Source organism: Phascolarctos cinereus, unplaced genomic scaffold, assembly GCF_003287225.1.
Source record: "Phascolarctos cinereus isolate Bilbo 61053 unplaced genomic scaffold, phaCin_HiC Scaffold_5;HRSCAF=322, whole genome shotgun sequence".
NCBI classification, from domain to species: Eukaryota; Metazoa; Chordata; class Mammalia; order Diprotodontia; family Phascolarctidae; genus Phascolarctos; species Phascolarctos cinereus.
The window spans coordinates 12,667,778-12,693,452 of record NW_027555958.1 but is presented as its reverse complement, the minus strand read 5'-3'; the positions used below and the strand labels follow the sequence as shown (position 1 = coordinate 12,693,452).

General features: G+C 45.6%; 1 protein-coding gene across 5 annotated transcripts in view; it reads right to left on the bottom strand.

Annotated features, from left to right (window-relative positions):
- DIS3L2 (DIS3 like 3'-5' exoribonuclease 2) overlaps positions 1–25,675 on the bottom strand; it is a 358,658-nt gene that overhangs the window by 193,819 nt on the left and 139,164 nt on the right. For all 5 annotated transcript variants that reach the window (XM_020972180.2, XM_078154658.1, XM_020972186.2 and 2 more), the window contains 2 exons: positions 22,393–22,493; positions 21,346–21,593 (listed from right to left, as the gene is read on the bottom strand). In XM_020972180.2, coding sequence (XP_020827839.1) covers positions 21,346–21,593; positions 22,393–22,493 — 349 coding nt within the window. The remainder of the gene's footprint in view (positions 1–21,345; positions 21,594–22,392; positions 22,494–25,675) is intronic.

The following is a 25,675-nucleotide window of genomic DNA, read 5'->3' as shown; positions in this document are numbered from 1 at the left end:
GGTTACTGAGAACCAAGCCAGCATACCAGGAAAGTGTCTTACCATAGGGGAGCATCCAGGATTCCCATTTCTGAGCATCTATCCCCTCTGCAACCCCTAGAGAAGGTATAGACCTCTCCTAGGGTGAGGCCATCACCCAAAGCAGGAGCTACAGTGTCAAAGTGGGAGGAATTCCTATCTCCTCACCCTCATCATTACATTGCATGGAGCAAGAATCGGACACTGGTAACCTCTTCACTATTCTCTTTCTTTTTTCTGCACTAATAGTATTCACATACTAAACCAAAATCATAAAAAACCAAGGAAAACCATATAAATGTCCTCACTTAAACCCAGTGCAGGAACACGAAGATCCCAGCCTGGCTCCCAGCCTCCCTCTGCGGTGCTGAGGTTGTTCAAGGCTTCAGGGCAGTGGCAGCAGCTGGGAAGCTTGACCATCCATCCCCAGACCTATCCAGGGGGCCAAGCACTGAGAGAACTACAGCACACCAACAGGTCATTCCAGGGGGCCAGGATTCCAGCTGCATCTACCTGGTTTCTAAGGATTCATGCCCTCAGCCACAAACCACCCCCCACATTCAGCTCCAGAAGGAAGTCCCTCCTTCTCTGAACTACACTAGGAATGTCTGCCCTTGGCTCAAGGTTTCCTGCTGGCTGAGTCTACTTAAAAATGTCTATAGCTGATTTGGTGTAGTCCAGTTCAATATTCTACCTAATCATGATCACAATCCTGAGTTCCCAAAGATACGGGCCATCAGGGCAGCAGGCCCCCTGACTCTGATCCCTCAGCTCTCTTTCCTTCCTCTCTCGTAGATGAGCCAGCAAATGAGAAGCACTGGGCCCAGAAAAGTGCTTCTTGAATAACCAAAGGAAGGGCCAGGAAATCAAACAGATCTCCTCAGCCTACACAATCCAGCACTGTGGTAAGAGCACCACCCTTGGGACTCAGGAGGGGTCAGATCTGGAGCCTCAGCTCAGACCCTAATCCTATGACTTACAGTCACCAAAACTCTGAGAACCTCCTTTGCATTTGTAAAGTGGGGAACATAACAGTCACACTACCTAGCTCACAAAACTGCTGTGAGGAATCACTTTATAAACCTGTTTTATGGGAACATGATTTATCATCATTAGCTCACAAACTTACCTAAAATAGCTAGACCAGGTAACATGTCCTTGGGCAGACCCTGTCATGATTCCCCCTAACATCTGACCTGACCCAAGAAGATAACAAAATCTTTACTCCCAGAACAGCATAACAGGAAATCTGGGTCAGGCACTCTAGGCAAACTGAGAAAGGACTTTTCTTCTCTCATCTCCCCATCCCTCACAACAAGCAGATGGCCTAGCCTCCTGCTTCGCTGAGAAGACACATCTAACCCGCTTTGAGTTCACTTACACACCCTCCTCCTTTCCTTTTCCATTCCTCAGAACTTCTCAGCATCCTCTTCCCTCTGCTCACAGAGTAAGGGAGATGGTCCTATTAATGAGTTAGGATTGTCCCTGACCCTTGTTCCCATTCTCTGAAGAGAAAGCTGTAGTACAGGTGGCTAGAGAGGAGGGAGGGAAGGAAAACAGGGCCTTTCCTGAAACAGTATTCTGGGAGAGGCAGTCACAGGCCAGCAGGAGCGTGGTTTGCACAGGCAGAAATTCCTCCAGGGCTTGATCTCTGGTGAGGGTGCTAGGCAGCTGGAGGAGGACGGAGGGGGCAGGAAAACAGGCAGCTGCTGATCAGAGGTGATTCCTCATCCCTCCAACTGGATCCTCTTCTCCTGTGACTTCAGAAACATCAGACTCTCTACCCCTTCACTAAACGCTCTGTTGCTGGCTTCTCTCCTTCCATCTTTATAATGGGAGTGTTCCCTAAGGGTCGTCTTCTCTTTCTTCACTCTCTCCCTTGGCAATCTCATCCATTCCCATGATTTCAAAGACCCTCCCTGTTATGATCATTCTCTCCATAAATATTTTTGGTATCAGTCCCTCTTCTGAGGTCCACTCAGGATCCTCAACTACCTTCACAGTTTCATCTTTATATTCCATCAGCGCTTTAAGCTCAAATGACTGTCTAAAACGAAGCTCTTTCTCTTTCCCCTTAAATCTGCTCTTTCTTCTAAGCTCACTACTCTGGTGCCTTGGGTCTCTTTGGTGGAAGTGATCTTGAAGACTTTCTTCTACCTCACCTCTTACACAGAGTTGGGGGCCACATTCCAATGAGTCCTCCCAAAATTGCCTTCAGGCTCAGGCTCTCTGTTTCTACTGTCACCACTTTAAAATAGGTCCTCCTTACCATGGTCATAGATTACGGCAATAACCTTCTAAGAAGTCTTCCCATCCCCACTTTCTCCCCCATTCAATCCATACTTTATATTGCTACCAAAAATAACTTTTCTTCTGCCACAAAACTCGTCATGTCTTTCAAGGAGTTCTTTTCTTCAGTGATTTTTATGCCTCTTTTACCAAGCTATTCATTCTCTTTTCATAATTTTCTTGCATTACTCACATTTCTTTTCTCAGATTTTCCTCTACCACTCTTGATTTTTAAAATCATTTTTGCTTTTTTTAAAAGTCTTTACTTAGCTCTTCCAAGAATCCACATTTTTCTCTGAGGCTTTGCTTGTGTTTTCACACTGTTCATATCTTGAGCTTCCCTGTCACACGGCAGCTTTTTATGGTCAGGTTCTTTTTTGTCATTTGCTCATTTTTACAGACTATTTCTTGACTTTCATCTTTATGTTAGAGTTGGGCTTTGCTCATGGAGCGGGGGAGAGGGGCTGCTCAGGGACTGACCCAAGCTTCAGGTTATTTTGTACTGCTATTTTTAGAACTAGTTGTGGGGGGGAGGTGTCTGTTAAGTTTTCAGTGCTTTGTATGATCAAGGGAGAGATGTGGTCACTGCTCTTCTGTCTCCACTCTGGTACCAGTAACTAGGAAGGGCCTATGCTCCCTTGGGACCTCAAGTGCTTCTCTCCACCCTGGCACCTTGACCCAGAAGAGGTAATGGACAATGGAATTGTCAAACAGTAACCTGGCCCCATGCCCAGTGCCAGGACAGGGGTCCCCAGTTTATTGTTTGTCCTTCATTTTCGAAGAGGACAAAATGATGTCACAAGGTGATATCTCAACGCATGCTTGAAATGCATTTAAGTGAGGCAGAGCTGCACAAAGCTGTCAGCCGCACTCCCTCTTCCAGAGTCATCAAAGTCCAGTGGCAAGACAAAAGCAGGATAACTGTTGATGGCCTGGGATGCAGCGGATAACCTTGGTGTCTTCAATGTCTGACCAAGCTCTAAACATTCCACATCACCTGCTTCGGCCGCCTTCATAGCCACTGGAACAAACTGTTTGCATCTGCCCATTCCACTAGAAGAAGTCTTCGTGGGGTAGGTAGAGTAGATGCCCCCCTAACTCACTGATAACTTTGTGGTCTGTTGGTTACTCTCAACCTGGTTTAGTCTGTCTGCTGAGACAGTTTTACCACAGTGTGGTCATTGTGCATGCTATAGCTGTTGGAGCCACAGGTGAGAGCTGAGTGCCAGGTACACACCAAAGGCGGATGAGCAGTCTTGAAAAGGGCTCACACCAGAGGTATTAGTCCTCCTTGAAGACCTATACACCCCTAGCACATAGCAGACACTTAATAAATGCATGATTCCTTCTTTCCAAGGGAGAAAAGTTTCTTTTGAGAAGATAACCACTAGTACCAGCACAGGGTAGTAAATAACACCATTCACTCAAGAGGACTTAAACCTGGTTTTAATAATTTACTAATATATAAAATAGAAGGATGTGGTTATTTTAACCTTTACATTGGGGGCTTTACATGCCAGGAAAGACCTGGGTTAATTACAGACAGAGACGGGCTGGAGCCAGCTTGGACTGACTTGTAAGACCAAGTTGTTACATTTTCAGTCTGACCATTTACACCAGACAAATCAACAAACACTACAAATCCAAGGAGAGGTGATTTGTTAATTGACTATTCTAGATTTTGAAAAGTAATGGGGAAAATGTTAATAATGCAGATTAATCTTTAATTCCAAAGAGCCGACTGTTAAACATTTACCAGTAAGACACTATTTACAGGTCAAAGAAAACAAACAGAACTCACAGCAGAGTGCATGAAAAATACAGATAGCTCACCAACATTCCCTAGAGACCTATACAGCTAGGTAGGGTTTTCTCTATCCAAGCAATCCAAGTAGCCTCTCCTAATTGCCCTGAGGGTGTCCCCTTCTCCCCACCAGAAACAAATCTCGAGTCCCTACCCTAGTAATCTTCCTGACTAGCTGTCCAATCCCCTTTCCGTTTCTAGGTGGTGAGAGCTCGTACAACAGCTGCTGCCGCTGCTGTCACTGCCACCTTCAAGGCCTCCAAACAACCCCATCCCAATGTTACAGACCTCCATAAGCAACATGAAAGTAGGGACTGCGTTTCACCTAAGTTACACATCTAACTCAGTTCCTGCCACAGTACTCTGCACACAGTCCTGACAATAGTCTGTGAGCAAATGATCCACCAAGATAGTTACGTCATATATTCTAGGATACAACATTAGAGATGAAAAACATCATCCTACAAATTAAGAGAAATCCGAAAACAGCCCAAAGATGCCCATTTTTGTTCATTCTACCCAGTCCAAAATCTATGTGAAGAGTTTAATTCTCCCCTTTATAATATAGCTTATAATGAGAATTGGGGTGATTCTGGTCTAAGCTGACAAAGACAACTAAAAGTCTCCATGAGAGCCTCCAAGATGAAAGCACTAGTTACTGGAACATTAGGCCGCTAAAGCTTTTTTCATCACACAAAACATGTCAAATCTTCCCTTCAGGATCCGTGTCACAGTCAAACAGAAGGCTACGTGGTTATTTTGGGTTCTTTGCCCATGGCCATACTGTTTTTAAATGGGTCTCTGGGATAACTGACTGGAGTCCGGGCAGAATGGAAATAAGTGCTCTGAGCCCTAAGCCTTTATTGCAGAGGACGGGGTTTAGGGTGGGCAGGTACTCAGCAACCATCTAGCTCAAGCCCTTTTTACATATCGTGAACTTGAGACCCAGAAAGGTCACAGAGGTCATCGGAAGTAGAGCTGGGATCCAACCTTTGCCTAACTCCTTAACCCAATATTCTTATACCACTCTGCTTATTAAACCAATCGACAAATCCATAACCATTTATTAAGTGCTTACTATGAGCCAGGAACTCAACTAAGATCTACCCTCAAGGAGCTGGCATTCAAATGGAGGAAACAGCATAGGAAATGAAGGCAATAACCGAGACAAGCATATATAAGAGAGTAGATGGATGGCACTGACAGCCGTGGGGCACAAGAATAAACTCCCTGAGGAGGTACAGCCAGGGATTCAAAGACTCAAGAGTGGGGAGGAAGAGCGTTCAGGCATGGGGCAGAGAAAGAGGAAGTGGGCCAGCGAAGCTGGACCAAAGAATACGCTGAGGTGAGGAACTGGTTAAAAGACTAGACAGATGGGATGGGGATAAGCTGAGAAGAATCAGGGTCCCTCAGGGCTCTGGCTTGGGCCCTCTTCTCTTCTCCCTCTATGCTACTTCACTTGGAGATCTCACCAGCTCCCATGGCTTTAATGACCATGTCCAGGCTGATGATTCTCCAATCTGCCTTTCCTGCCCCAACTCCTCTGCAGACCTCCAGTCTCACACTACAGCTGTCTTTCAGACAGCCTAAACTGGATAATCAGCAGACATCCTACACTAAACACGTCCAACATGAAACTTATTAGAGTTCTCCTGAACCCTGCCCCTCATTCTACTATCGAGGGAACCCCCATTTTCCTGGTCCCTGGGGCTCACAACCTAGGAGTCATCCAAGACTCCTCACTCTTTCTCACCACACCCCGGCCACGTCCAATCTAACACCAAGGCCTGTGATTTCACCTCTGCAGCTTCTCTCGAATCTGCCTCCATCTCTCCTCTGTCAATGACCCCACCCTGGTGCAGGCCCTCATCACCTCTCACCTGGATTGTTGTAGTAGCCTGTGGGTGGGTCTGCCTGTCTCAAGGCTCTCCTCACTCCAGTCCATCCTTCATTCTGCCTCTAAAGAGACTTTCCTAAAGTACACGCCTAACCATGTCAGCCCTCTCCCCCATTCAGTAAACTCCAGGGGCTCCCTATTGCCTCCAAGATCACATACAAAATGCTCTGTTGGCATTCAAAGCCCTTCTGCCTTTCCAGTGTTCTTCCACCCTATTCCCCCACATACATTCTTCAGTCCAGCGACCTCAGCCTCCTGGCTGCTGCACCAAGACCCTCCACCTCTCGGCTCGGCACCCTTTCTCTGGATGTCCCTCCCCCGGCCTGGAACAGTCTCCCTCCTCCACTCCAATGACTGACCTCTCTGGCTGTTTTGAAGTCCCAACTGAAGTCCTACCTTCTACAAGAAACCTTCCCCAACCCCTCCTGATTCTAGCAGGTGCTGAATAAATGTTGACTGACTGACTGAATGTTTTACTCTGCTAGGTGAACTCTATAATCCAGCTATCCTGGCTAAGCTTCTTGAACCATCTGCGGGCCCTGTTCCTTCACACTGGCCATCCCTTGGACTCCAGTCCATTCATGTCTCCTCTTAAGTTTCTCTGCTCCTTTTGAGACTCAGCTCAAATCCTGTCTCCTTCACAAAGCCTCCCCGGGCCTCCACAGCTGCTAGTGCCTTCCCCTCTGATAGTACCTTCACCATCTATTATATATTACATCTGTCCCTAGTCTCCCAAGCCTGGCATGCTGTCTCTCCTCCAAGCTGTCAACCAACAGTCATATGGAAAAATACTCTAAATTGCTAATTATTAGAGAAATCCACATTAAAACGACTCTGAAATATCATTTCATACCCATCAAACTGGCAAAGTTTACAAAAGAGGAAAATGACAAATGCTGGATGGGATGTGGGAAAACAAACACACTAATACACTGTTGGTAGAGAGGTGAACTGTTGCAGCCATTCTGGAAAGCAATTTGAAACGATACCCCAGTGATTAAACAGTACATACCCTTTGACGTAGCAAAACTGCTACTAAGTCTATACTCTAAATAAATCAAAGAAAAAGGAAAAGAACTCCTTTATTTGCAAAAAATATTTGTAGCAGCTCTTTTTACAGTGGCACAGAATTGGAAACTGAGGGGATACCCAATAATTGAGGAACATCTGAACAAGCTATGACACATGAATATGATGGAATGCTACTGTGCTATAAGAAATGACGAAAGGGAAAGGTGGGGCCAGCTAGGTGGCGCAGCAGATAGAGCACAGGCTCTGAAGTCAAGAGGACCTGAGTTCAACTCTGGCCTCAGATCAAACACTTTGACACGTACTAGCTGTGTGACCCTGGGCAATCACTTAACCCCAACTGCCTGAATAAATAAATAAACAAATAAATAAGAAATGATGACGGGGACGGCTTCAGAGAAACCTGGGAAGACTTGTATGAATGTATGCAAATTGAAGTGAGCAGAAGCAAGAGAACAATTTGTGCAATAACAGCAATACTGTGAACAACTCTGAAACACTTAGGAACTCTGATCAATCCAACGAGCAATCCCAGCTCCAAAGGACTGACTGACTCGAGAAGAAACCTCCCAATGAGAGAACTGATTAAATTACGAGTACAAAATTAACAAAAGTACAGATTACAGCATCTTTTTGGCATTGCTAATGCAAGAATTTACTTTACTTGACTATACGTATTTGTAACAAGTTTTGTTTCTCTTACTATCTTAATGGGGAGGAGTTTAGAGGGAAAGATTTTGGAACTGAAAATAACATAAAACCAAATTTAAAAAATAAATAAAAACTGAAAATTAATGGGGGCATTTTACCCAAACTAATTTATATATTCAATGCCATCCCAATTAAATCACCAAAAAAAAAAGTTTTTACTGAATTAGAAAAAATAATAACAAAATTCATTTGGAAAAACAAAAAGTCAAGAATACCAAAGGAAAAATGAAAAAAAGTGTAAAGGAAGGAGGGTTAGCAGTACTAGATCTTAAACTATATTATAAGGCAGTAATCATCAAAACTATCTGGTAGTGGCTAAGAAATAGAAAGGTAGATCAATGGATTAGAGTAGACATACAATTTACAACAGCAAATAAACATAATAACCTCGCATTTAACAAGTGCAAAGACTTAAGATTTGGGAATAAGAGTTCATTATTTGGTAAAAATTATAGAGAAAACTGGAAAACACTATGGCAGAAACTGGGCATGGACACCATTTACTAAGGTAAGGTCAAAATGGATTCATGACCTAGATATAAAGAGAAATTCTACAAGAAATTTTACAGACTTTATGGGCAGATGAACAAATTATGCATAAATAATAGAGAGAGAGCAAAATTAAGTCTAAAATGGATAATTCTGATTATATTAAATCAAAAAGTTTCTATACAAATAAAACAAATATAGCCAAGATTAGAAGGAAAGCAGAAAATTGGGGGGGCAGATTTTGTAGTTTATTAAATAAAGGTCTAATATCTAAAACATAGAAAGAACTTTGTCAGATATATAAAAATAAGAGTCATTCCCCAAATGATAAATGGTCAAAGGATATGAACAGGCCATTTTCCAACGAAGAAATCAAACCATTTATAGTCATACTAAAAATGTTCTAAATCACTGTTGACTAGAGAAATACAGATTAAAACATATCATTTTACACCTACCAGACTGGCTAAAATGATAGACCATGCCAGACCACTCCTCAGCGAGGTACAGCGCTTCCCATTTCCTCTCAGATTATATAAAAAGTTTTCTTTTTGGCATCGAAAAGCCTTCCCAACCTGGCTTTTTTCTACCTTTCCAAGGTATCCCACTTGACTTTGCTACACACATTTGATAGTTCAGCTACACTGACTTACCTGCACATTACAACTCCATCTAAATTCTTGGCTCCCCTCATCTTCACTTCAGTTTTCCCTGGTTTCCTTTAGGACTTTGCTCCAAGTCTACTCTCTGCAGGACTCTAGCCCAACCAGCTGGTACTACCTTTCCCTTTCTAATTACCTTCTATCTACTCCCTATCTCTCTTATATGTAACTAGTTATTTACATATTGTTTTCTCCATTTATTTTCTTTTTCTTTTCCTCTAATCATCTTTGGAAATAAGCCAAATAGTGGTATTGCTGGGTCAGAGGGTATAGGTAGTTGAATAACTCTTTGGGCATAATTCCAGATTGTTCTCCAGAATGCTTGGGTCAGTTCACAATTCCATCAGCAACGAATTAGTGTCCCAGTTTTTCCACAGTCCTCTCCAACATTTGTCACTTTCCTCTTCAGAGCCATACTTTTAAAATATCCCATTGGCTGCCAAATGCCGGATGGACGAGGATGAGGAGAGAGGAACCCGGTGAGGAGGTTATTTCAGGGGGCCTGAACTAGATTCATGATTGGATAAATGGAGAGAAAGCTGTCGTGAAGTAGAAATGACCCAATCTGGCGTTTGCAAAGCAAGGGAGAGATGAGACGAGGTGGGTGACTGGGGCCCTTAACAGCGATCAGGACGTCTGGAAGAGGGCATCAGGAGGGGAGCGATGAGTTTTGTTTTGGATACGCCCAGTTTGGTGTGCCTCACAGACACATCCAGTACGAAATACCTAACAGGCAGTCACTGCTGTAGGACTAGAACCCAGGAGGGGGAGGTGGCTGCAATGGGTGGTGGAGAGCCAAGAAGGCTTCCAATGCCTGCTGTGGCAAATGAGACAGTTCCACTATTTGGGCTCGCAATGCCACTGAGATTAGTTAAGATAAGTGTGTTGTGGCTTCAATCGGCACGATTTCGTGATTTCCACCAGATCCATTCAACAGCACGTAAACGGGAGCGAAAGAGGCAGATGGTGACAAATAACCTGGGATGGGAGCTAATAAGAGGAGTGATCATTCTAATAGAGAGGAGAGTGGAGGATTGAGCTGATTCACCAAGAGGTTAAAATAAAGAAAAAGGGAGTACAGCCAGTCTAGGTGGGAATGATGGCCTAGGAAAGACAAGACAGTAGGTTAGAATGAGGACAACGAATAGGGATAGGGTCCTAAGGCATACAGAAAAGCAGAATGATAAACGACTGATCTGATAAAGAAATTTCAGAGTTCATGAACAGAGACGTGTGGGCAGTAGCGAGATGAAGCGAGATGACCATTTCTGTGTGGAAACAGAACACACTGAAAAACTAGGAAGTAGGAGTATTGGAGTAGGCATGAATATGTATGTGGAAGTTCCCAGGATTAGGATGGGAGACAGAGAGGAGAGGAAACCTGCTCATTGAGTAAGGAAGGCAAATGTTCACTGGGTGAGGTTTAGAGTGGATGATGACTCTGGTACCACCAGGGACCAGAATACGAAGCAGACAGAGGAAGGCAGAAGCAATAACTGATCTGCCATGTACAACAACAGGGAAGCTGGGTCCTTCAGGCCAGAGAAAGAAGGAAAGAACAGAAAGGGGTCTTCCTTGGTCTTCTAGGAGCTCATATCCTGGCCAGCTTTTCTCTCAGATTCCATTCTGAGCCAAAGGAATCTGGCTATGTTTGCTGAAACTACAACATGGCTCATAAGGACAGAAGAATATTTTGGTTACGGTTTCCAGCTCTGATGGAGAAGTCAAAGCTCCTATTAACAGTAATTAACATTTATTTTACAAGGTTCCAGAGAACATTTTCTATTTAAACAAACGTGCTCCAGACTTCCACTGGAGATAGACGTGATGTCCACCAAGGCAGAGAGGTTTCTTGTAGAAGAGAGAAATCTAACGGATAAGCATGAGAGCAGTGACTGCATATGGAACCAGAGATTCCTACTGAACCGGGGCTTGGCCCCCATGCTACTCCAAGGCTACCACCTTCTCCTAGGCTTTGTACAAGCCACGAGAACAGCACTACAACCCACCAACGAGCTCCTTCGCAGACTCATACCTGCCACACAGAAAAAATGCTTCTTACAGCTCAGTTAGGTTTCAGTTTAAACTCACTGGGCTTCTTCTAAACAAAGCTTTTCTTTGCATGGACTAAAGGTCAATATCACCGGTTTCCACACTGTCCTCAGGCCTTTCTGCTTCAGGCCAGAGAGAAGCACCCCTCTCAGCAGGGATGTAGAGAAGTAAGAAAGCATCTTCCAGAACTCCCACATGCTTTTCTTCAGGTGCTGTGTGGCTGTTCATCCAAAGGAACTTGCAGACTAAGCCCTGAACCCTCAGAAGTAAAACCCATGAAACAGATGAAAATCCCCCATCCAGATCACAGCACTTGCTTCATCATCAGCAAGGACCTAGAATACCAATGCCTTGTATTCTGAGATGTTTGCTCTCCACAAATGCATGGCTGGAGCTAGAGGGGAGAGGGCCTGGGACAAAGCAGTCACTCATAACTGCCCATCCCTCTGCACTGCAACAGCTGTACCAACCATCCTGCACCCCACTTCATCCAGGCATGTCTTCAAGGAACTCAAGACAGGGAGAAACAGGAACACTGTTCCTGCCAGAAACAGCCCTACGAAAAGTTAGGCCACTGTGATCTAATTACCCAGATGATAACCTCTCATTCTGTGATGACCAGCAAGCCCGCATACCCGCAATAGTATTTAATGGAATAAAATAGAAACAACAAACTTAGGACAAAGGAAGCATTTCTCCTCATAACATCATCAAGTGTTTTAATGTTTCTACAGATACAAATATTCTATAAATACCTCCCTGATTTGTTACCTGACCATGGGAATGGCTGCTGGTCTCACCTGGAAAAAGCCTCTCCCAGTCCACTCCCTCAGGCCCACTTTTTTATAGCTGATATGAGATGAGAAATTCACTTTTCGGGCCCGTTCCACGGCATACAGCTGTCTGTGACACTGCTGAGGTGACGGCCAAGTGAAAAATGAAGAGGAAGCCCCTAGGCGGAGGGAAATCCTATAGAGCCGACTCCCACCTTAACCCACCCCAGATGGTAAAGTCACCAGGAATGGGCCCTATCTGGAGAAGAGAAAGAAGAAGGGAACTTAGATCTGCATGTTTTGTTTGTTGGTTTGTTTGTTTTGGAAAAACAAAGGGATGGGCCTTCCTTCCTCCTCTCTCAGATTCTCCTTGGAAGGGATCTGTTTCCCCTAGAAAAGATACTTTTGCTAAAACCATTAGAGCTACTGCTTATCATCAGTCCCAATACTCCAGAACACGCACACTCACAGGGTCAGAAAGCGTTTTGTAAACGCACAGAAGAAAGCAGGAGGCGAGTCCCTGGGAAACCCAGACGAAGCCAGGACAACTTTAAAAATAACACAGTAAGTCTGGTGGACGCTTGGAGGGAGAAGAGAGCTGGGCGTGCCTTCTGGCTGCTTTGGGTATGGAGATGCATATTTCAACCCGAGTCTGTTGAGTTTAAACTGATGAAAACAGGTGCTGTTTTACTCGCGGCAAATAGACCAAACACAATAGTCGTGTACAGCCCTTTCAAGCAAAACTAGGTCTGCATCAAAATTTCTCAGCCTTTTTTCTATAGAGGGCCCGTGGGCAGACTGGTGAAGCTTACGGATCCCTCCTCGGGTTTTCATTACAAAGGAAATCAAGCCTGTTCAAAGACAGTGACCAAAGCAATTTTTACAAACAAGCCCATAACAACCCAGGGCTAGATGAAGCATGACATAATTAAGCAGTACTGTCGAACGATGCGGCACGGCATCCTCGCCAGTTTGGCAAGTACAGCTCACAGAGTCAGTCGGCCTCGAGCCTCGAGCCTCGAGCCTCTCTCCACTCCAAGGCATCCTCCACTCAGCTTTCCAAATGATCCTCCTAAAGTGACCCTCCACTTCATTCAAGTCCAAAGGCTTCATATAAGCTCCAGGATCACTGGTGTTCAGAGCCCTTCCTGATCTGCCACCTCCCTGACACGCCATCCCCCAGAAAGCCCTTTCTGATCTTCATTGGCCTGTCTGCCCCACATTCTCTCTGGGGCAGTGAGCCCAGCTTCCCGGCTGCTCCTCACACCAGGACCCTCCATCTCCCGAATCCAGGCGCATGCCTAGCTGACCCTCATGCCTGGAATGTTCTCACTCCTGACCTCGATCTCTTGGCCTCCCTGGCTTCCTCCAAGTCCCAGCTCAAATCCCACGCCTCCAGGACACCTTCCCTTCTTTTTTTAAATATATCCATATTTGTATTTAATAAACCATGTAATCAACAACATTTGTACACAACCAAAGCATTCCAAAGGCATCCGTGTTTCTCAACACAGTGAGCTCTTTGTTGAACATACTTCTCAAGTAAGCGCTGGCGTATACAACCTTAAATGTGACATTATTCAGACTGCTTCTATAGAGCGAGGAAGCTCTAAGGGATCATCACAACCTAATTCGCAGCAGAGCTAAGGCTTCCACTCACTGAGTGTAACAGGACACCTTTCCTAATGCCCCTTGATGCTGCTGCCTTCCCTCTACTGGTTATCTTCGGTTTAGTGTGTGTGTGTGCGCGTGTGTGCATGTGTGTGCGTGTGTGTGTGTGTGTGTGTGTGTGTGTGCGTGCAGGTCTTATTTGTGCCCAGCTGTCTCCATGCTGTCATTCCCACTGGACCACCAGGGCTCCCCCAGGGCAGGGCGCTGTCTTCTGCCTTTCTCTGTACACCCCCAGGTTTAGCACGCTGCCTGGCACACAGGGGGCACTTAATGAACGCTTTGCTGCGCACACGCTGATTGCCACAGCGCCTGGGAAGGCACACAGCAGCCCCATTTTGCTGTTGTTGGCTCTGACCAAGATGTGAACTTCTGAGAGGCTCTTGAAGGAAAGGGAGATACTAAAGCACAAGAAATAAGCAAACTGATGTTTCAAAACTAAGGCATCACAACCGAGAATACGGCAAAGACAGAAAAATGAGGAAAAGAGAGGTGAGGCAGAGTTCAGAGGCAGCAGAACAGGGACAGCGAGACAGTAAGCTATCTGAGGTGAAAGCCGTAAATGTGAGCCCAAGAATTCGGGATCTACTACTGGGGAATGGACCAGATCAGGTGTCCCGCTTCAGCTCTACAAGCCTGTCGCTCGCACCAGAACGTTTGAAGCAGGGACTGGAAACAATGACCTTGTCAGCAGAGTTCAAGACAAATGTCCAATACAGAAATGACAGAGCCTGCCTGCACCCTCCACCCTACCCCCTCAATCCCTTCACCTTGTTCAGGGACAGCTTTGTCTCCAACAGGGTCAAGTTCTCATCAGTCAGCAGGGGGCACTGGAAAGCTGTTCTCCAGGAGCCCCCGCCCCAGCCCGGACACTTTTCCTACTTAACCCAATCTTTGAATTCACGTTTGGTCGACAACACTGTCATCCCACTATGTCCATCATGGAGAGCAAAATGTTGAAACCCATTGACGGGACAGTTATCTCAATGACAAGCTTCCTCCCCTCAGAGACCTCATTCTTCCAACAAATACCACTTCTTCCCAAGGTTGACATCACCCACCAGGGATAAACAGGATAAGTTCTCTACCCATTCAAGTCTTGAGTCAGAGTGAGGCCATGGTCACAAACATAAGGAAAGCAGGAAAGCCACCCTAAAATGGAACACACGTGACAGGCAACATTTAAGCAGAGCGTGTCTTGGCAGGCCACAAGGGCTAAGGTACTGACTCCAACTTGTGACCTAGAGCATGGAAAATGGGGAGATTGCTCATCTCCTGACAAACTGGACTAGACAAGGGCATGTCTCTCCTTTTCTCTTACAGAGGGTCAAATGACTGTCCAATCACAACCTCTACTCTTACCTGCCATTATCTTTACTCAGAGAAGGCACGGATGAACGCAAGGAAAGCGCTTCAAAAAGTGCACACCACATATTACTGCCTCATGGAACCATGAAATACAGCTTACCACAAACCATACCTGAGTGCCACAGAGTGGTATAAAAAAAAAGTTCATTTTTTTAAAACACTCAACGAAAGATGAAAAGGTGGAAAATAGGCATAAAGATATTTACAAGAGCTCTTTTTGTAGGAGTAAGGAACTGGAAACTAACTGCTCATCAGCTGACAATTATGGTGCCTGAATGTAATGGAACACCACTGTGATGGAAGAAAAGATGCAGGGCACAGTTTCAGAGAAACCTGGGAAATTTCTCTGCACTAAAGCAGAAGGAAGGCAGCACAAGCAGGAGGACAACTTATACAGTAACAAGATTGTAAAAACAAACAACTTTGAAATACTTCTGAACTCGGATCATAGCAATGACCAACCACAAGTCCAGAGCACCAACTCTCAAACATGTGCCCCATCTCTTGATAAGAGACACTAGACTTAAGGTGCAAAGAAAGATATAGATAGATAGATAGACAGATAGACAGATAGATAGATAGATAGACAGACAGACAGACAGACAGACAGACATAGATAGATATATATATATATAGATAGATATATATAGATATTTAACATGGACAAAGCAATTTTTTTTTTGCTTCACTAGGCATACTTGTTAGAAGGGTTTTGTTTTCTTTCTTTTGCAATGAAAAAGGGTTAGATTTCAATGGTGTGGGGGGACAGTAGGGAAAGAAGATGGATTTTCATTCATTAGAAAACTTAGAATTTAAAACTATGTGCATTTATGTCAAGTTTCTTCCACTTTACCCCCACACACACACAAACACACACGCTGTGCTGCAGATAGGGGCGCACAATTAGTCTAGCTTTGTTTATGTATAGATGCATGGGCCAACCAGAGAGTACCATGAAGGACAAGTAGCACATGAAATTGAGGAAGGAATAGGAAGACAGAGCACAGAGCAGAGGTAATGGTGCCCAAGACAACTTGCTCACAGGAAAAGCGTGCCCAAACATGTGTATACCCATGTGCTCTGGTCATGTTCCTTCCTCTCTCTGCCACAAAGCCAAATGAGGAAAGCCCAGTGGTCAGGAGCCCCCAAGAACACCTCAACGATTCAGCACAGGCTCCCAATGCACTGGGTGGAGCCTGGAGATTAGTAACAGACACCTCAACTGAAAAGGCTACGGGAACCCCCAGGGTTAAGCAGCTTGATCTTGGAAGAAAAAAAGCTGTGCTGCAAATTCATCACTAATATCACTGAACCCTCATAACTCATTTAGTATAATTTTCATGAATGTTTGGTGAATGAATTAAGGAAGTTTACCTCTCAAGAGAGATTTTTAAACTCCCTTACCCAGAGAAACAGAATTTCATTAGAAAAAGGCCAACATCCATAATAGTTCACTTTCAATTTTCCTTTCTCAGTAGATAAGGAGGACAAAAAGCAAAGCTGACATCCTTTTTCCATCAGCTCCCTTCGCCCATTATCTACTTCAAACTCCCATCCAAGAAGGTTTCCCACCAAGAACTCTGGGTGGAAATAACCTCAGAGAGCCTTTCAAGCTTTCCCATCCAGGCACTGGGGAAGGCTTCCTGCCCACACCCTTGCCACGCAGACGCTTGTGAAACAGTTACATCAGGGATGCACAATGGGACCTGTCAAAAGGGCAGATAAGAGAGAAGCCTGCACCTCCCCTCACCTCCAGGGCTGCCCCTTGCCCAGCCCAACAAATTTCCTTTCTCTTTGCCACACCCAGTGTTCCTAGGACATCAGGAGAAACCAAAAGGCACGGTCACCATCAGCTCTTAGCTCAGAGGGTGAGAAAGGGGCTGCTCAGAGCAAGCCCACTAAGAGGCGGGCCTGAGCAACAGGACTGGATCTTGGGACACATGGAGGGAAAGGCCAGAACCAGAGTTTGGACCTCATACAGAGGCAAGCCTGGATGGCGCCAAAGGTGCCTATGCATCCTGCTTAGCTCCCAGGTGCCAGATGCCCCAGTGGTGACCCACAGCTGGCTCTGGAGGAGCTCAGCAAAAGCGCGCAGAGTCAGCCTAGACAAGAGGCCCTTTCTGCCTGTGCAGACACCATTTTCCTATGGGACGAGGATGCAGTTACAGGGTCAACCCATGCACATGACATTAACTGACAAGGGCTCCAAGACAGCTCCAGTTCCATACAGCTTATACAGCTCAGACATAGACGGCAACTCCTTAGGTGAAAGCAAAGTGTTCTGAATTTAGGAGAGTCAGCATGCTGAGCTAGAGTCAAAAATCACTGCAAGTGGGGCGAGCAGAGGCACTCACTCCACATTTAAGAACTGCGTCACCATGGCCAAATCACTCCGCGTCTCTGTGACAGCTGATGCCAGCTAGCGTGTGCACCGCGCGTGCGCTCTGCAGTCACCATCTCATTTGGTGCTCACGACCGCCTTGGAAGAGGCGGACGCTGTTATTATCTCTCTCCATTTTCCAGGCAAGGAAACTCGGGCAAACAGAGGTGAAGTGACTTGCCTGGGCAGCACAGTTTAGTGTCTGAGGCTGGATTTGAACTAGGTCCTCCCGAATCCAGGCCCAGCACTCCAGCTGCCTCTCTTTCCTCATCTGTAAAATAGAGAAATAATACCAAGGACCCACCTCAGAGGGCGTAAATGAGATAATATATATAAAGTACTGGGCAAACCATAAAAACGATACAAATGTCAATTATTATTTGTTGTTGTTCAGTCCTCTCTGACTCTTCATGGCCCCATTTGGGGTTTTCTTGGCAAAGACACTGGAGGGGTTTGCCATTTCCTCCTCCAGCTCATTTTACAGATAAGGAAACTGAGGCAACAGGGTAAAATGACTTGGCCGCGTTCACATAGCTAAGTAAGTGTCTGAGGCCAGATCCGAACTCAGGTCTTCCTGACTCCAGGCCTAGCACTCTATCCACTGCACTTCCTGGGTGCCCCACAATTATTAATTTCTGCCAATTTCTGAAAGTTGAGAAAGAACATAAGGTCTTCAGAAGGACAATGAAGAGATGGATCTGAACAGATAGGAGGCTCATGCTGGGAAATAAAAGTGAGCAAGAAGTTGGATAAAAGCAGGCATCACATTTGGGAGTCTTGAAAAACAAGTCCCCGGGCACTGGATGTGCTGGGAAAGAGAGAATCCCTCCAGTATGTGAGTAGAGGGCAACACAATGAAAGTAACATTTCATGAGACCGCAGACCACATGAGGAAAAGACATTATTGGTATGACAGCCCAGCAGGGTCTGCCATTGCAATAATCCTTGATCCAAGGTCAAGTGGGGGCTAATAAATGCTGAACCATCAATGGCAGGACAGCAGTCATTAAAATACTAAGTCAAGCCCTGCTTTGTAGTGTCAGCTGATTTCAGCGGTGTGAACACTCCCACTGAAAATTTAACAATCAGCTCTCACAGGCAAGTACAGGCTACCTCTGGCACAGCCCCGAATGAAGTAGTGAGAGCCTGAACCACAGTGATGTCAGCAGAATGGAAAGGAGCAATCACATTGGTGACATGTAAATCACTATCATCATCATCATCATCACCACCACCACCATTCTCACCATCACCATCGTCACTGTCACCGTCATCATCACCATCGTCATCACCGTCACCATCGTCACTGTCACCGTCATCGTCACCGTCACCACCACCATCATCACTGTCATCGTCATCATCACCGTCACCATCGTCATTGTCACCATCATCGTCACCGTCACCACCACCATCACCATCTTCACTATCATCGTCATCATCACCATCGTCACCACCGTCACTATCGTCATTGTCACCGTCACCGTCATCACCACCACCACCACCACCATCATTATCATTGTCACCGTCACCATCACCATCTTCACTGTCATCGTCATCATCACCATCGTCATCACCGTCACCATCGTCACTGTCACCGTCATCGTCATCACCATCACCACCATCATCGTCACCGTCACCACCACCATCACCATCATCACTGTCATCGTCATCATCACCATCACCATCGTCACTGTCACCATCATCGTCACCGTCACCACCACCATCACCATCATCACTGTCGTCGTCATCATCACCATCACCATCGTCATTGTCACCATCATCGTCACCGTCACCACCACCATCATCACTGTCATCGTCATCATCACCATCATTATCACCGTCACCATCGTCATTGTCACCATCATCGTCATCACACCACCATCACCACCACCGTCATCATCATCATCACCACTGTCACTGTCACCGTCATCATCATCACCATCACCACCACCATCACCACTGTCGTCGTCGTCACCATCGTCACTGTCACCATCATCGTCACCGTCACCACCACCATCACCATCATCACTGTTATCATCATCACCATCGTTATCACCATCACTAATTGTCATTGTCACCGTCATCATCACCACCACCATCATCGTCATCGTCACGTCACCACCATTCTCATCATCACCATCATCACCATCGTCACCACCACCACCACCATCACCATCATCATCATCATCATCATCGTTATCACCGTCACCATCGTCATCGTCACCATCACCACCGTCACCATCATCACTGTCATCATCATCATCACCATCATTATCACCATCACCATCATCATTGTCACCGTCATCGTCATCACCACCACCATCACCACCACCATCATCGTCACCATCACCATCACCATCGTTATCACCGTCACCATCACCATCATCATCGTCACCATCACCATCATCATCGTCATCATCACCATCGTTATCACCACCACCATCATCCCTGCCGTCATCATCACAGCAGCATCTTCATGAGGCCCGAAGGTTCGCCCAGCACCTTACCATTCTTCTCTCATTTGTTTGTCACAACAATTATCACATTCATTTGCCAGATGGCAGAACTGAGACCAAGAGGGTGCACAGTGACTGGAGTAGGGTCTTGCAGCTACCGCAGCTCTGACACTGGCTCGATTAGAGCTCAAGTCCTGGAGACGCCAAGCCCAGCACTCTATTCACCCCACTCCAGTGTGCTATGCAAAAGTGGCCCCTCTCTACGATAGCACATTTTCTTCCTATCTCTTCATATGGCAATTAGAAAAAATATAGCAATATTTCACTGGCCCCACAACTGGAAGCAAGGGAAACTGAGTTACTAGCTTTCATATCAGATAAAGGTATTCATCTGCTGTTACGCTGTTCCTTTTGTGCAATGCACAGAAACCATTTTGCTTTCAACAATTAGTAACATACCTTATATTTTTGTCCTGTCTTTTAAACCTGATATAACTGACAGATGTTAAAACACTGAACTGCAAAGGTCATTCATGAAAGCCACATGAGCCTCACTTAGGTTACTGGGATCTGTTACTTAGACATCTTGTTGTGAGCCACATTTTCCCATTCTCATCTGTTGGGAAAACTAAGGCCTGCAAAGCCTTGCTACATGCTCTGTCCTTAAGAGTTTCTGAGCCTTTCCATTGGTTGAACTCTTTTATAGAACTTGATGTCTTTTCCAATACAGTGAAAGCGAGGCCTGTGCCATTTTTTTCTATTTGAGTCCCCAGTACTTAGCATAGGACATAGTAATTACTTAATAAATGCTTTTCCATTCACTCATTCATCTATTTCTCAAAATGGTGGCCCAAGAATTCAAATAAATGCATGCCCTCAAACATACCACTTTGCCTCTCCATACCTCAGTTTCCTCATCTGTAAAATGAAGAGGTTGGACTAAGTCACCTTCATACCCCTTCCAAGTCTGACATTTTATGAATCTATGAAAAAGAATGCCACACTCCTATCCATGATGGAGTTTGGGGGGTTTTTTGGTGGTTTGTTTTTTTTTTGGTAATCACTAAATTGGACAAAACTTTGAAGACTCATTCTTTAACCAAAAAAAAAAAAAAGGCAAGATATTCCAAATACATACGTGCTTTAATCCAAGGCAAAGTAATATCCCCTGAGAATGCCCCTGACTTTCACCATGCCTTGGGCCAGTTGGTACCACCAAGGGCTTAGTCTAAGTGCATGGTAAAGCAGTTTATTTTCAATACACATCTGGAAATGGAAACCATGAACTGACTGAGTGTCTTTTTATTTTGTTTTTTTGTTTGTTTTTTGGTTTTAGGCAATTGGGGTTAAGTGACTTGCCTAAGGTCACACAGCTAGTTAGTTAAGTGCCAAGTGTCTAGTCTGAGGCCAGATTTGAACTCAGGTCCTCCCGACTTCAGGGCCGGTGCTCTATCCACTGTGCCACCTAGCTGCCCCCCGACTGAGTGTCAAGGCCAGAATGGGTTTCCCTTCTTTGCAAAGGGAGATCATCCGCAGCCTTTGTTGGGTCCAGAGGGAAATGACACCACAGCAGGTAAGTTCACGCAGCTAAAAGGAACAACAGCCTCCCCATCCTGCCTTCTTCAAATGTAAGTGGTACTTAGAATGCAAATAAGCCAAGTCCTCTGGCTGTCCAATAAACAAATGAAGCCCCACCCCCAGCAAACAGTAGGTCCCCCTGGTCCCCTAAGCACACACATGATCACCTACCCCACTGCAAAGTGGCTGTGTTCCTCCCAGGCCACAATCCTGCAGACAAAGAGTGTTCGGGCATGGTCATTAGGCCGAGTCACAAAGTCCAGCGGGCAGTCAGCAAGGGGCACATAAACCCTCGGGACTCGGTGATCAGAGGGTGAAAACAAGGCATATTTCCTGAACAGCTCACTGTTCTTATCAGCCAGGAGCTTGATGAATCCAGTGGCTGCCCGAGAGTGCTTCTTCTCCAAGATATAAACTACCTGAAATGATAAAAAGCTGGAGCTACCTGTGTGTCACACCAGGAGAAATCGAAGGAGGCAGAAGAGAGTTTCTAAGAGCAGTCCCTGAGTCAGGCTATTTCTCTTGTCCAAAGAGAGCCAATGATCCCACGGACTGGTAACTCGTAATTCTATGTGCCCACAGAATCCCCATTTAAGCACACACAAAAAAAGGCCCCACTACACAGTAGTGTCTTCATAAGCTTCAGGAGAAAGGAGCCTAGCACATTACGATGGGATATGAGCTCAGTTACAGCCCCCCATCGACCGTCTCCCTCTCAGATTTTCAGGCTTCTTTATACTCACTGCCAGCAGTGACGTCTTCAGCCATCTTGACTTGTTTTCTTTTATAAGGGAGTCTTTTTTTTTAAACCACAACATGCTTCCTGTTGCATAAGGTAGAGGAGAAAACCACATTCCCTGAGACCTGGAGGCAGCCAGGCAGAAGCAGCAAACAATCAACACGCACTGATCTAGGGGCTGGGGACACACCTGAGCGAAGCTAGGCCCTGCCCTCAAGGAGCTTCCACTCAAATGAGAGCCAGCTGGCTGGCATACCATGGCATGCACACCAGGACAATCTTCCTAGAAGGACAAGGTGCTCCCTGGAAAATCACATTCTCCTTCACTGACATCCCAGAGAAAGCCAATGCCACTTGCCTCACTGAGCCAGAGGAGGCGGCTCCAGGGGCATGAGCCTGCTGGTCACTGGGGCATCTGGGACCCCCAGAACAGAAGGGGCAAATCAAGGCCTCCTGCCCAGAGGGGGATGGCTTGTTACCTTGGCAGATCTTTGCAGCAAGTTGTCAGGGCAAAGTCTCGGGTCTTGGGGCTTGAGGAGGTCTCCCTGGGGTGCGCTCTGTGCATCAGCATTCTCATTTCCTAGATGACCAGAATACATCAATGAGTCAAGGATTTCCAGCATCCAATCAAGCTACACCTCAGGATATAACTCTGAAAGACTCAGGAAATCGGGAGATCAAAGAACTTCCCTGCGACTGCAGAGGCACGGTGCACTAAAAGCAGGGTTTGATTCCAGGTCCTCCTAACAGGAGGTCTGGCTCTTTATTACTAGGAAACACTTTCCATTCATGATAAAAACAGAATTCTGCTGACACATTACGCAGAAAGAATCACAGCCTCCTAAACGTTTGTGAAATTCTTGGTCCTGGTAAGGCACGAGGCATATTGTCACCATCACCACCACTTTCCTATCCTCCCTCCTCTAGCACAAGGCCTGGACACAATAGTACACTGTCTGGGCGGGCGCCACAAGGAAGGGGGGGAGATAGCTCCCCTGCTCCTGGTGCGCACTCCCCCCCTTTGCCTTCCCTTTGTCTCCCCACATGGGACTGGACAGGAGTCAGCAACTCTACTCCTTCAGGGCTGCCTCGATGCCCCCAGGATCCCAGGGCTTTGCCATCTCTTCCACCCCTCTAAGTCCTTAGAATGGCCTGGCCTTTCTGGTCACTGGCAGCTGAACTTTATATAATGCATTGTCTCTCTCTGTTAGAAAGTAAGCTTCTTGAAGGCAGGGCCAGGTTCCTCTTCTGCATTTATACTCCCCCACACTTAGTATAATGTTTGGCATATAGCCAGAGCTAACTAAATGCTTTGTCTATCAGTTAGACATGAAATATTTTCCTCATAATTTCCTGGTGCAAAGGGGAGTTCAAAACTTGTAATTCCAATTTGACACAAGGAAAGTGAGGTTCTAAGAGGCTGAATGACTCAGCCATGATGTAAGTGATGGACCTGGCCTTCCACCTTGCCCGTTCTACACACACGACGTGATCACAAATGGTAGGGGAATGAACGAAACGATATCTTGTATGTCATATCCAGTCTAACGTCATCATGTGACAGATGAGGAAACGGAGGTCCAGAAGAAGATACTTCTGTAAGATGAGTCTTACATCTGCCTGAATTTTCACTCTGAAATCCAGCCTTCGGCCCAATTTACTCTGCTTGTTTCACGTGACTCATTTGCTAAGTGTCACACAACAACCCAGAGGACAACAGAGGCTGAATGAAGCTAAATCACTTGCATGTCAAAATGCCCTAGAACTAGATGTTATTTTATACTGCCCCAAGCCCCAATGAAGAAAAGAGATAGGTTAATTTATTGTGCACATCTGCTGAAATACAACAAAATCAAAATAAACTCTAACTTTTAAAAGGCCCAGCCATAATAAACAAAATGGTGGAAAATGGATTATATTTATTAAATTTTAAAAAACCAACCCTGAAGTTCCTGGCTTTTCTTAGTTATATTATATAAAGAGTAAAGTACTTAAATTCCTTTAATGTTTAATTTCCTTTAAAAAAAAAACACTTATAAAATGCACATTCACCCAAGAAACTGAAACCACATCTCTCCAGTAAAGACACATGTAGGCGTCGTACCAGGAGTATTAAAAATCCTCATGAAAAAGTAGCAAGCTAAACATTTTTCAACATTCAATATTTTATATTTTTGTTTGTTATTCTAGCTCCCCCAGCCCCCAACCTCCAAAACCCAGCCTTAACCAAACAAACTAGAGTTTCCAGGTGCAAAAGCAAATACATATGGGCTAAGCCCCCAAACCAGACAACTGGAGGGTGCCTTGTACTCATTATCATTTTTAAATGACACGGGCCAAAATAAATAAATAAATCCTTTTTGGGGCTGGCCCCTTCTTAGCGAAGGCTCAGCTGCAAGCCAACTTTTACCATTCTGGGCGTACTCTGGAAACACTGACATGGGCTGAACTGAATGGGACTGAAGAATGATCAGCTGTTTGTTTTTCCATCTGTGTTGAAATCATCTACCTACCAGCGTGTCCACTTAGAGCAGAGTTCTCATTGTTCTGCAGAAACAAAGTTCACCAAAGTCTCTGTCACCCCAGCCATAAGTTAAAAAGGAAAACCATCACATAAAGTTCACTTTTCATTTGAGGCTATGGGCTAAGTTTCCAAGGCCTTTGCTTCCCAGAAAGAATCCAAGAAGAGGATGCTCGAGGGTCGAGATCACAGGCCACACAAGATGCCTGGCTCCTCTCCAAGATTCCCCCTCCGAATAGCTCAAGCCAACGAGGAGGAATGAGGGAGGTGCCAAATAAACGCTGGCTACAGTAACCATTGTGATGATGATTCTTTCTTCTACATCACCCTGCCTCTCCACAGGGCTACCACCAAAGCATCTGCCTCCTAGGGCTGTTATGGGGATCAAATGAGGGAACATTCGGGAAGCTCTCTGCACACCGCCCGGCACATGGGAGACGAGACACAAATGGCGGCTAGCATCAGCAGCATTAGGAGAGCCGGCGATGTTCCGGGGAAACTTCAAGAACAACGGCCATGTGCTTTGGATGAGTTCTTGCCCTTTTCCAAGGCCTGTCCAGTCTACTCTTGTCATTCCCCCGCCCCCAAACACACTCTCATCGCGCCATCGCCAACAAGCAGACACACAGTGGGAGGATGCGTCTGCAAGTCTCCAGAGAGGAGAAAGCCACTACCTCCCACGCCAGCCCATTACACTGGCGGGCAACTCTAACTGAGAAAAAGTGTTTCCTGAATCTAAACTAAGGGGCAGCTGAGTGGCACAGGGGCAAGAGTGCCAGGCCTACAGGGAGGAAGATTCTTCTTTCCGACTTAACTAGCTGTGTGCCCCAGGGCAAGTCACGTCACCCTATTGGCCTCAGTTTCCTCATCAGTAAAATAAGCTAGAGAAGGAAATGGCAAACCACTCCAGTGTCTTTGCCAAGAAAACCCTAAATGGGGTCACAAAGAGTCAGATGCAACTGAAAACAAACAAACAACAAAATTTCTATAAACACTTTTGTGTGTGCGTGTATGTTGTTTGTGTTCGTGTATGTGTATCACCCAGGTATTTTATTCATTCTGCAGTAATTTTAAAAGGAATTTCTCTTTCTATCTCTTCCTGCTGCGTTGTATTAAAATTCAATAGAAATGCTAATGATTTCGGTGGATTTTGGATACACAAGTTTGTCGAAGTTCTCCTTTCCATTTGTTTTCGGTTGGTTCTTCGGAGTTCTTTAAGTACCATCATATCATTTACAAAA